At 33.3% G+C, this 12,092-nt stretch overlaps 1 protein-coding gene across 1 annotated transcript in view; it reads left to right on the top strand.

The window, feature by feature from the left end:
* PPP4R4 (protein phosphatase 4, regulatory subunit 4) overlaps positions 1-12,092 on the top strand; it is a 133,079-nt gene that overhangs the window by 37,394 nt on the left and 83,593 nt on the right. Inside the window, exon 3 of the mRNA XM_012655192.1 lies at positions 8,368-8,470. Within this exon, the coding sequence (XP_012510646.1) occupies positions 8,368-8,470 (103 nt within the window). The remainder of the gene's footprint in view (positions 1-8,367; positions 8,471-12,092) is intronic.

Genomic DNA, 12,092 nt, shown 5'->3' with positions numbered 1-12,092 from the left:
AATCTTTTTAAAAATTTTAAATAATTTTTAACCTTTTATTTCTCTTGAGGCATTGTCCATTGTATTCATTTACCCTTCTCTTCTTTCTAGTTTAGTCTTCTTTTCTGAAATATTTCTTCCAATTTGTTCCTGAGTTTTCTCTACACTGTAGTTCAGTTTACATTTTCTATAATTTTATCACCTCATTTCTGAATTATTCATGTGGTTTTTCATAATATATGCATTTAATTTTTTTTTTTGCCCAGGGAAAAATAGTAGGTTATAGTTATCTGTTTTGTAGGCATGTCTGTCTTTCATGGTCTTTAGGAATATTAGTTTGCTTCTTATTTTCTCTTTTTTTAAAAAAATTTACATATAGAATCTGATCATGATCTTTACTTCCCATTTTTATATGAATTCGGTTTTCATAAACCTTAGAAGGAGATTTGCTTCAGGACATAAGACATGTGTATAAATACTGCTTCCATATAGCTTTTCAAATTTCAGGTTTCGGAGCTCCCTTTTTTGTTGTTTTTGTGGTGTTTAAAATAGGATTCCTTACTTTCTGTGGTTTCCTGGTTCTGTTTCTCTTCTGCACTTTTATTTGGACCTTCTTTTTTTGTGTGTATGATCTCGTTTCTGTGTCAATTCAGATTCTATTTCCCAGCACTTTTCTTTAATATGGGCCTTTGTTCTAGAAGTTTTGAAAGTTCATGGGGATAAGACTGCTCCAGCCCCTTCAGATATTACTATGGACTTAGTGGACTTATTAGCTATTGGAGTACTCAAAACCATGTACATCTTTAGCTGTTGTCCATACATGCATATATTTTTGGTTTGTGTGGGAAATCTTATGTAGTTATGGTTTAGATGCTGTGCATGGGGTTTGTTTTTAAAACTTTACTCTCCTAATTGCTCTGTTTTTTCCTGAAGGATTCAGGAAATTTCAAAAACCATGTGTTCACTGCTGTCATCTTTCTAGGGGCCCTTTCATCAGTCTTTCTTTTTGTATCTATATACTTTATTTTGCACAAGTTTATTGAAATATTGATATACAATGAACTACATATATTTAAAATGTACAATTTGATGAGTTTTCAATTATATATGCCCATGAAACCCTCACTGTGATCAAGATAACAAACATATCCATCACCCCAGAAAGTTTCCTCATGCTCCATGGAACCTGGCCTTCATTCTCCTTTCTTCATCCCTAGGCAGCAGCTGATCTGCTTTCTGCCACTATAGTTCAGTTTGAATTTTCTATAATTTTATATAAAATGAAATCATAAAGTAGGTTTTTTTTTGGTATGGCTTCTTTCATTTAGCATAATTATTTTGAAATTCATCCATGTTGTGTATACCAGTATTTCATTCCTTTTTATTGCTATATGGATATATCACTATATGAATATATCACAATTTGATTATTTGTTTACTTTTTAGTGAAAATTTGAGTTGTTTCTAGTTTTTGTCTATTATAAACAAAGCTGCTATGAATATTTTTGTTCCAATGTTTGTGCAAATATATGCTTTCATTTTCCTTAGGTAAATATCTAAGAGTGGAATGTCTGGGTTGTTTGGTAGGTATATGTGTAACCTTTAAAGAAATTGTCAAACTTTCCAAAGTGATTATACTATTTTATATTCCACCAGTATTGTATGAGAGTGCCAGTTCCTCCTCATCCTTGCCAACATTTGTTATATTCAGTCTTTATAATTTTAGTTGTTCTAGTGGATGTGTAGTGATATGTTATTGTGGCTGTAATTTGAATTTATCCAATGATTAATTTTATGGAGTATTTTTTTCATGTGTTTATTTGCCATTGGTATATTTTGTCTGGTGAAGTATCCAAATCTTTCATTCACTTTTTATTGGATGTTCTTGTTATTGAGTTTAAGAATCTTTATACATTCTAGATACAAATTGTTGGATATATGTTTTGCAAATATTTTATACCAGTTTATGGTTTATCTTTTCATTTTTTTTAACAGTCTTTGGAAAGCAAACGTTTTTAATTGTGATGAAGTTCATTTGGTTGTTTTTTTAAATCTTTTGTACTTTATGCCTTTTGTGTCCTATTTAAGAAATCTTGTCAAACCTGAGTTCACTAAGATTTTCTGCCAAGTTTTCGTCTAGAAGTCTTATAGTAACTCAAGCCTATGATCTGCTTCGTATTAATTTTTGTATATTGTTTTAGGTTGGGGAGTGATTCACTGTGTTTGCATATGTCTATTCGTTTGTTCCACCACCACTGTTGAAAAGATTATCATTTCCTCGTTGAATTGTCTTTCCATCTTTGTGAAAATTCAATCGCCCATTTATGTTTGAGTCTATTTTGGGACTCTCCATTCTTTTCCATTGATCTATATGCCAGTGCCACATTATCTTGTTCATTGTAGCTCTATCATAGGTTTGAAATCAAACAGTATTAGCCCTATAACTTTTTTTTTTTTCAAATTTGTTTTGGCTATTCTATATCCTTTTCATTTCCATATACATTTTAGAATAAACTTATTCATTTCTATGAAAAGGCTGCTGGGATTTAGAATGGGATTATTTTGAATCTGTACTTCAATTTGGGAGATTGACATGTATAGAATCTTTAATCCTTGAATTCTTAATATTAATATTTTCCCATATATTTGGGTCTTTATTCCTTTCAGCATGTTCTGTAATTTTTGATCTACAGATATTGCACATCTTTTGCCACATTTTTCAAATAGATTTCATATTCTTATGTTAATGTAAATTGGGTTACTTTTAAAATAACAATTTATAATTTTTCTTTTCTATTATATAGAGATACAGTTGACTTTTATATATTGAACTTGTATCCTGCCACACTGTAGACTCACTTATTAATTCTGTTAGCTATTTTGTAGATTACTTAGGCTTTTTGCCATAGAAAACCATGTTGTTTGTGAATAAAGACAATGTAACTTCTTCCTTTCCAATCTGTAAATCTTTTATTTCTTTTTCTTGCTTTATTGCACTGGCTCAGACCTCCAACATATTGTTGGTATAAAAGTGGTAATGGTGAACATCCTTGCCATGTTCCTGATTAGGGGGAAAGCATTCCTTCTTTCACCATTAAGTATGATGCTAGTTGTAAATTTTTTGTAGATACTCTTTATCTGGATGAGGAAGTTCCTTCTATTTCTAGTTTGCTGATACTTTTAAATCATGTGTGGATGTTGGATTTGTCAGATTCCACATGTATTAAGATACTCGTATGATTTTGAAAATTTTGCTATATTGATTGATTCTTTTAAAATTAAACTTTTTATTTTGAGATAATTGTAGATTCACGTACAGTTGTAAGAAATAATACAGAAATACCCATGTACCTTTTACACAGTTTCTCCCCATAGTAACATCTTGAGAAACTATATTACAATATCACAACCAGGATATTGATGTTGATACAGTCATAATACCTAAGATTTCCATCACCATAGGATCTCTCATGTTATACTATTATAGTCACACTTACTTCCCTCCTGCCTGTATATCCCTCCTTAACCCCTGGAAACCATTAGTTTATTCTCCATTCATATAATTTTGTCATTTCATGAATGTTATACAAATGAGATTATATAGTATATAACCTTTTGGGATTGACTTTTTTTCACTTAGCATAATTTTTTGGAGATTAATTCAGGTTGCTACACATATCATTAGTTTGTTCCTTTTTATTGCTGAATAACATTCCATGGTATGGACATACCACGGTTTGTTTAAGCATTCATCCATTTAAGAACATATGAGTGTTTCCTTCTTTTTTTTCTTTGTTCAAATAGAGCTGTTATAAACATTCATTCATAGGTTTTTGTGTGAACATAGGTTTTTCAATAAACAAACATTCATCCACAGGTTTTTGTGTGAACATAAGTTTCCATTTCTTTGGGCTAAATGCCCAAGAGTGAATTTGCTGGGTTGCATGGTGTTACATTTAGTTTTTAAAGAAGCCACCAAACTGTTTTCCAGAGTGCCTGTACCAGTTTACATTCTCAACAGCAATGAATGAGTGATCCAGTTTCTTTGCTTTTGGTATTGTCATCATTTTTCTTTAGCCAGTCTAATAAATATATAGTGATATTTCATTGTGCTTTTACTTTGTATTTGCTTAATGATAGGAATTGTGTTAAACCTGTATATGATTTTGGGGAGAACTGACATATTTATTATTCTAAACTTCCCAGTGCATCAGCATAGCATGTCTTTCTAATTGTTTAGATCTTTGATTGCTTTCATCGATATTGTGTAATTTTCAACATACAAATCCTGTACACATTTTGTTAGTATTTCATTTTTTTGAGCGCTTATAAATGATATTGAATTTGAAATTTCAGCGTCTATGTGTTGAATTTTGTCAAATGTTTTCTCTGAATTTATATGATCGTGTGATTTTTTTTCTTCTTTAGCCTGTTAATATGATGGATTATAGTGATTTTGAGCTTCATCAAATGATTTAGAAAGTGTTACCCCCCTCTTTTCTGGGAGAAATTATTTAGAATAGTGTTAATTCTTCACTAAATGTTTGGTAGAATTCTCCAGTGAAACCATATGGGCATGGAGATTTTTGTAGGAGTTTGAGAATATGAATTCAATTTCCTTAATAAATGTAGAACTATTCAGATTATCTATTTCATATTGGATGAGTTGTGGCTGTTTATGTATTTTGAGGCATCAGTCCATTTTGTCTAAGTTGTCAACTTGTATGTGTAGAATTACTCATAGCATTCACTTATTATCTTTTTGATATCTGTACAGTCTATAGTGATATCTACTGTTTCAATCCTGCTGTTGGTAATTTGTGTCTTGTTTTTTGCTTTGCCATTCTTGCTAGAGGTTAATTGATTTTATTGATTTTTAAAAAACAACTAGGTCTTTGTTTTCTTCCTTTTCTATGTTGTTTTCTGTTTTTATTAATTTCTGATCTTTATTATTTCTTTTGATTTGAGCTTTTCCCTCTTTTCTAATGTATGCATTTAGCGCTATATATTTCCCTCTTTGCACTGTGTTAGTTGTAGTCCCACAAATGTTGATTTGTTGTATTTTCATTTACATTTCAGTTCAAGTATTTTTAAATTTTCCTTGAGACTGCCTCTTTGACCCATGGAGTATATAGAAGTGTGTTGTTTAGTTTCCAGGAATTTAGGGATTTTTCTGTTACTTATTTCTTGTTTGATTTCATTTTGGTCAGAGAAAACTCTCTTATTATTTCAATTTTTGAAAATTTGTTAAAGTTTGTTTTATGGTCCAGGATGTGGTCTGTCTTGATAGACGTTCTTTGGGCACTTTTTTGGAATGTGTATTCTGCTATGGTTGGGTGGGGTGTTCTATAAATGTCTATTAGATCTTAGTTGATGGGACTGTTGAATTCTTCTGTATACTTGCTGATTTTCTATGTAGTTGTTCTATCCGTTGTTGAGAGAAGTGTGTTGAAACCTCCACCTGTACCTATGTATTTATCTATTTCTCCTCTCAAGTCTATCAGTTTTTGTTTCACATATTTTACAACACTGTTTGGTATATACACATTTAGGGTTGCTATGTCTCTTGATGGATTGTCTCTTTTATCATTTTGTAATGTCCCTATCTGTCTGTGGTGATTTTCTTTTCTATAAAGTTTACTTTATCTGATATTAATATAGACACTCCTGTTTCTTTTGATTCTCACTTCTATATCATTTTTCATTCTTTACTTTCAACCTACTAATAACTGTTATATTTAAATGGGTTTCTTGTAGACTGCATGTAATTGAGTCATGTTTTTTAGTTCAGTCTGCCAATCTCTGCCTTTTAATTTATGTATTTAGGCCATTTATATTTAATGTAATTGTTGATATTTTAGGGCTAAAGTCTGCCATTTTATTTTTTGTTTTCCATTGTTCTCTCTCTTTTTTGTTTCTATTTTCTTTTTTTTTGCCTTCCTGTGTAAAGCTTTGTCTTCTCATCTATGAGGTATGAGAGATCATGTTCTTTTTCCACTAATTGCAAGTTAGTGAATAAAATTCACTGAATGTTTAATATTAAACATTCCTAATATCATTCATTCAACTTGTCATCTATTCATCCATCCTTTCAAGAGATACTTACTGAATCTCTGCTCTGGGTTTGATAGTATCATATTAAACATCACTTTTTCAGATTATTCTCTTTTTCAGTTCTTTAGCAGTGTATTTATTTCCTGTGGCCACTGCAACAAATTGCCACAAATCGGGTGGCTTAAAACAACAGAAAATTATTCTCTCACAGTTTTAGAAAATAGAAGTCTGAAATCAAGATGTCAGCAGGGCTCTAGGGGAGAATCCGTTCTTGCCTCTTCTAGCTTCTTGGTGGTTGTCAGCATTCCCTGATTATGACTGCATCATGTTAATTTCTGTGGTCAAATTGCCTTCTCTGAATGTCTCTTTTAAGGAAAATTGTTATTGGGTTTAGGGTCTACCCAGATAATCCAGGATGACTGCTTCATCTCAAGATCCTTTTAAAAATTAAGACGACATTCACAAGTTCCAGCATTAGGATGTAGACATATCTTTTGGGGGCCACCATTCACTCTGCTACAAGTGGTATTTTCCTATGCACCTTTAATTCTCCTTTCTTTGATGGCCTATCCATCTTGGCATGAGTTCCCTATTTTGTACTCTTCTCTATTCCTTCTTGATTTTGTCTCTTAAAGGATTTACCTAAAGAGTGATGAGAACAGTGGAATGATTGTGGTGTCCTATATTTCATAGCCTACCATATTGCAACAGAAAAAAACCTTTCTTCACAGTAGGACAGCTTCATTTAGAATCAGAGTATGCTTCTTATTAACAGAACTTATAAACCTCTGAAGCAAAAGTATATTACTTAAAAAAAACTCTTAAGACGTGTGCTAAGGTTTTATGTACATATAACTATAAATCCATTTGAAGAGATAAGTAAAAATAATTTTAGTTAAGTAAATAAATATTATGACATCAGCAATTAATATTTAAGTCGGTGTCAGTTACGAATAGGTGGAATTTCCCTCTGAGGTGATGCCATATTTACTAGCATTTTTTTGATGTATATTTCAAGTACTTGCAGAACTTATGTCACTTAGGTTATATTTTAAAAACAAAACATTTTTGTAGTTTATGGAAATTGTTCAGAAGAATCTGAATACTTTTTTTTTTTCGAAGTATTTAGGCTACTCAGAGTATCACTGAGATTATTTTGATAAAGCCTTAATTTTACATCAAAAAGTTATTGTATGAATATACCCTATTGAAGTATATTAAGAGTATTGAGTTATCTTTAAGAAGTTTCTGGCGGCTGGGCCCTGTGGTTCAGGCCTGTAATCCTAGCACTTTGGGAGGCTGAGGCGGGTGGATCGCTCAAGGTCAGGAGTTCGAGACCAGCCTGAGCAAGAGCGAGACCTCGTTTCTACCAAAAAATAGAAAGAAATTATCTGGACAACTAAAAATATATATATAGAGAAAAAATTAGCCGGGCATGGTGGCGCATGCCTGTAGTCCCAGCTACTCGGGAGGCTGAAGCAGAAGGATTGCTTGAGCCCAGGAGTGTGAGGTTGCTGTGAGCTAGGCTGATGCCATGGCACTCACTCTAGCCAGGGCAACAAAGCGAGACTCTGTCTCAAAAAAAAAAAAAAAATAGAAAGAAATTATCTGGACAGCTAAAAATATATATACAGAAAAAATTAGCTGGGCATGGTGGTGCATGCCTGTAGTCCTGACTATTTGGGAGGCTGAGGCAGTAGGATCGCTTGAGCCCAGGACTTTGAGGTTGCTGTGAGCTAGGCTGACGCCACAGCACTCTAGCCCGGGCAACGGAGTGAGACTCTGTCTCAAAAAAAAAAAAAATAAAAGAAGTTTCTGGCAACTCATGGAGTCAGTCTAGTGCAACAAGTAGTTTCAACGTACCAAAAGGAAGTTGTGTGATTTTTCTGTAGTTGATTTTATTGCTTTCCCTGTTGCTATGATTATTAATATTTTATCAGAATAAAATTTTACAATTTATATTTTTTATAAAGTACAGCAAATTCACAAGTAAAAAATGAGGTAGAATTTTAAAGTGAGTATTTAATAATAGTTTCGAGACTTTTAGACTTAAGACATGTATATAAGTAGTTTCAGAAGACATATGTAAATAGCATAAGCATAACTAATATCTTCAAGTATTTGTTATAAGATTCACTTAGTGAAATTTCAGTTCTGATTTTATTTTTACATCTAAATGATGTGTTTATGTGTTTCATGTTTAAAACTTTGTCAGAAGTCTGAGTGCTTATCATTCAAAACAGTCATTTTCAGATTAATCCGTGCTGTTTATAAACTGTGGACCAGGAATTCAGCTTACAATTACAAATTTTAAATTTGTGTCTTCTTTGTAAGTGCTGGTCAAGATATCCAAGGAACGAGCGTGATTGCAAATCTTCCATTTTTGATGCGGCAGAATCCTGCTGAGACGCTTCGGAGAGTCTTGCCAAAAGTCAGAGTAAGTTGGTATGAAATAAGATTTGAATTTCCCATTTTTTTTTTCCAGTAACATGTTGTCATTGTTGGGAGAATACTTTGGAGCTTTCATGGCTGATCTTTTGTACCTAATAATTGAGTGGGGGAAGGATTATTATATACATTTTAAATTATGATGAAAATATTTAGGGAAATTAGCTGATAGAAATGGAGAAGTCCAGATCTTAAGTCGTAAAGTTTTCTGTAGTCATTTTCCAAGTAGAGACATTTTAATAAAGTACACTTTCAGTAGCTTAGAAAACCTCTTAATTATTTTTGTAAAATCATAAGTAACCCCTCTTTCCTCCCCAAACACTATAACTGTCATTAGTGATAAGGGCTCTGAGAGTAAAGAACAGGAGACAATGAGATTAAAGTAATAAAGTAACTGGGGTTGGTGTGGGGGTCCACTTGTGCATTGGGAGGTCAAGGAAAGCCTCTTTGAGTTGCTGAAAACCGAAGGGACAGGAGGAAGCAGCCATTTGAGAGTCAGGAATGAATAGTCCAGGTAGAGAGAACGGAGGATAGCTCTAAGGTGAAAGAGCTTGGTGGAACTGAGAGAGGCAGATGTGGCTGGAATCCAATGGATGAGGGTGGGTGTGACTTGAAAACAGATTAGAGAAATGGTCAGTGACGAGCATGCAGGATTTGGTTTTCATTCTTAGGGGAGTGGAAAGCCATTAAAGGCTTTAAGCAGGGCAGTTTATATTTTACAATGGTCATTTTGGTTATTTTATGGAGAGTGGATTGGAATGAGACAATTAGGAAGCTTCAGCACTGGTCCTTGTGTTATTTTTATTTGTTTTTAAGAGATGGAGTCTCACTCTATCACTCAGGCTAGAACTCCTGGGCTCAAGTGATCCTCCTGCCTTAGCCTCCTGAGTAGCTAGGACTATAGGAGTACACCACCACACCCGGCTAATTTTCTTTTTTGTAGCGACAGGATCACGCTATGTTGCTGAGGCTGGTCTCGAACTCCTGGCCTCCAGTAATCCTCCTGCCTCAGCCTCCTAAAGTGCTGGGATTATAGGCATGAGCCACCGTGCCTGGCCCCTCACATTATTTGATGGTGGCTAGTATTAGGGCAACCAATTAGGACAATAGACAATAGCAGTCATATCTGAGATATATTTATTGATGTAGAATGAGCAGAACTTCATAATGGATTAGATTTGGGAAATGAGGGATGACTTCCAGATTTTTGATTTGAGCATTGCTATGGTTCTGCTGGTTTTCAATATATTAGTTGATAGTCTGTTAAATCCATAGGGAAAAATAATTTGAGTACTTACCAATACTGGTAATCTATGAATGATTCACTTTTAGAGAATTTAAAGTATTTAGCAATAAATATTTTATGCGAGAAGTTAATCATTCTCAAGATTCTTAGCACATTTATAACAGTAGTATATGCAGCTTTTTGAGCTGGCTTTTACCTTACAGAATATCAGATAAAGTGATGTTGGAGATTTTGCTGGCCTTATGTATTATAAACTTTGACCAGTGATATTTTCGTTTTATTGCATTTGCATTTTGTCCTTATAATAATGTATTAACTGAAAAATGGTTTTTAAAATAGGTTGCTGTTTTCACTGTTTTAGAGAAGAAGGAATTTAAGGTTAAAAATAAAATGACAGAAACAGAGTTAGGATTATAATTGAGCTAATCCATAGTATTTCCACGGTTTATTTTCTAACTTACATCCAAAATGGACAATGAGTAGTAGTATGATTAAGTCATCTCAAGGTTAAATTTTTTTTTAATTTTTTTTAATTTTTTTTAGTTTTTGAAGTACACATGGGAAGATTTATTTTTGTTTTTTAAAAAATTTTTAATTATGGGTACATAATAGTTGTATCAAGGTTAAATTTAACTGAGAATTTAGAAAGTAAATATTTTGACCTCCAATCTAAATTCCCTAATTGTGGAGACACTTTTTAAATAGAGTTGTTACAGTGTTTTCATGTTACATGATTTAACCCTAGCGTATCTTTTGAAAAAGAAATAACTTCTGTGGTCTTTATTGATTAAGTGTTATTTCTTTTTCCACAATATATTATATTGAAATCTTAGATGTTAGATTTCAATATTAGATTTGAACTTCTGGTTATCTAGAAGTGAAAGAATTTGATTGTCAAGATAAATTTCTAAGATACCATGGTATTTTATAAAATGTAGAACAGTAATGATATAATTACACCATGTAGTAAAGGTGACTCCTTTATAATGAAGTGCAGAAAAAGTCTTACCTGTTGAGTTATTAAATTTATTTGTTTGTTAAGTTATATTTTGGGAACCAAAATATATGTCATAAAATTATAGAAAGTGTGCAATACCAGGGACAGATAAAAATAACTATAGTGAATATTTATTGAGGGCTTACTATGTGTCAGGTACTGTACTCTGTCAAACATTTTATACATTTTTGTCTGTGAATCCTCATAGAAGTTCTATAAGGGTCACTTGATAGAGGAAGAAACAAGTAACTCGCCCAAAGTTGCAAAGCTAGTTAAGTGGCAGGATTATGTTTGAATAGGAGGTCTGACTCCTGAGTACTCATTCTTAACTACTATTCAAACTCCTCATTAGCTGATCATGACTGCAATAGATATATTATGTGCAATTTCACTTCTCAAGCCTTAGTCATCTCTCATCCTGTTACTACAACAGCTTCCTCACTGAATCTACTGCTTCCTCATTGCCTCCTAGAGCATACTCACCCAGAGTGATCTTTAAAGGCATCAGTCATATCTTACTGCTTTCTTGCATGAAAATTCCTTCAGTACTGTGGTAGGCAGAATAATGGCCCCTCTGCAAAGGATATTGGGCCCTAATCCCTGGAAACTGTAAATGTTACCTTATTTGGAAAAAGGGTATTTTGTAGATGTGGTTAAGGATCTTGAGATAGAGTACCCTGGATTATCTCGGTGGCTCCTAAATTCCATCACATGTGTCCTCATAAGAAGAAGCAGAGGGAGATTTGACACATATCTGAAGAAGGCAGTGTGAAGAGGCAGAGATTGGAGTGATGTAGCCACAAACCAAGGAATGACAGAAACCACCAGAAGCTGAAAGAAGCAACAAATAGTTTCTACCCTAGATCTTTAGAGGAAGTGTGGCCTTGTTAACTTTGATTTTGGCTGAGTGATACTGATTTAGGACTTCTGGCCTCTAGAATTGTGTGAGAATAAATTGTTGTGTTTTAAGCCACCAGTTTGTGGTAATTTGTTACAGTAGCCACAGGAAACTAAGACAAGTAACTTCCCATTTTAGGTAGAATAGAACTCCTTACCGTGTTCTTTAGTCACCCCACCTAGCTTTCTGACCTCATCATCTACCAGTCTTTTCCCTTTCTTGCATAAGGGCAGAATCTTTGTCAGTCTGGTTTATCATTGTTTCCTCACAACCTAGAACAATGCCTGGAAAATAATAGACATTTAAAAAACTTTTAAATGAGCATTGGTTGAACTTAATATTCTGAGACAATAAGTGTCTACCTGAAAGACTGATGGTACATTGGCCTGATCCTTTGGTGGCATTCTTGGATAAGAAGTAAAAAGAGAATATTAATGAATGGTATAATACTGATTTAGTTTGTAGAGAGA

The sequence above is a fragment of the Propithecus coquereli genome, unplaced genomic scaffold (assembly GCF_000956105.1).
Source record: "Propithecus coquereli isolate 6110/MARCELLA unplaced genomic scaffold, Pcoq_1.0 Scaffold468, whole genome shotgun sequence".
NCBI classification, from domain to species: Eukaryota; Metazoa; Chordata; class Mammalia; order Primates; family Indriidae; genus Propithecus; species Propithecus coquereli.
The sequence above is the reverse complement of the archived record's forward strand: the minus strand, read 5'-3'. Positions and strand labels throughout refer to the sequence as shown.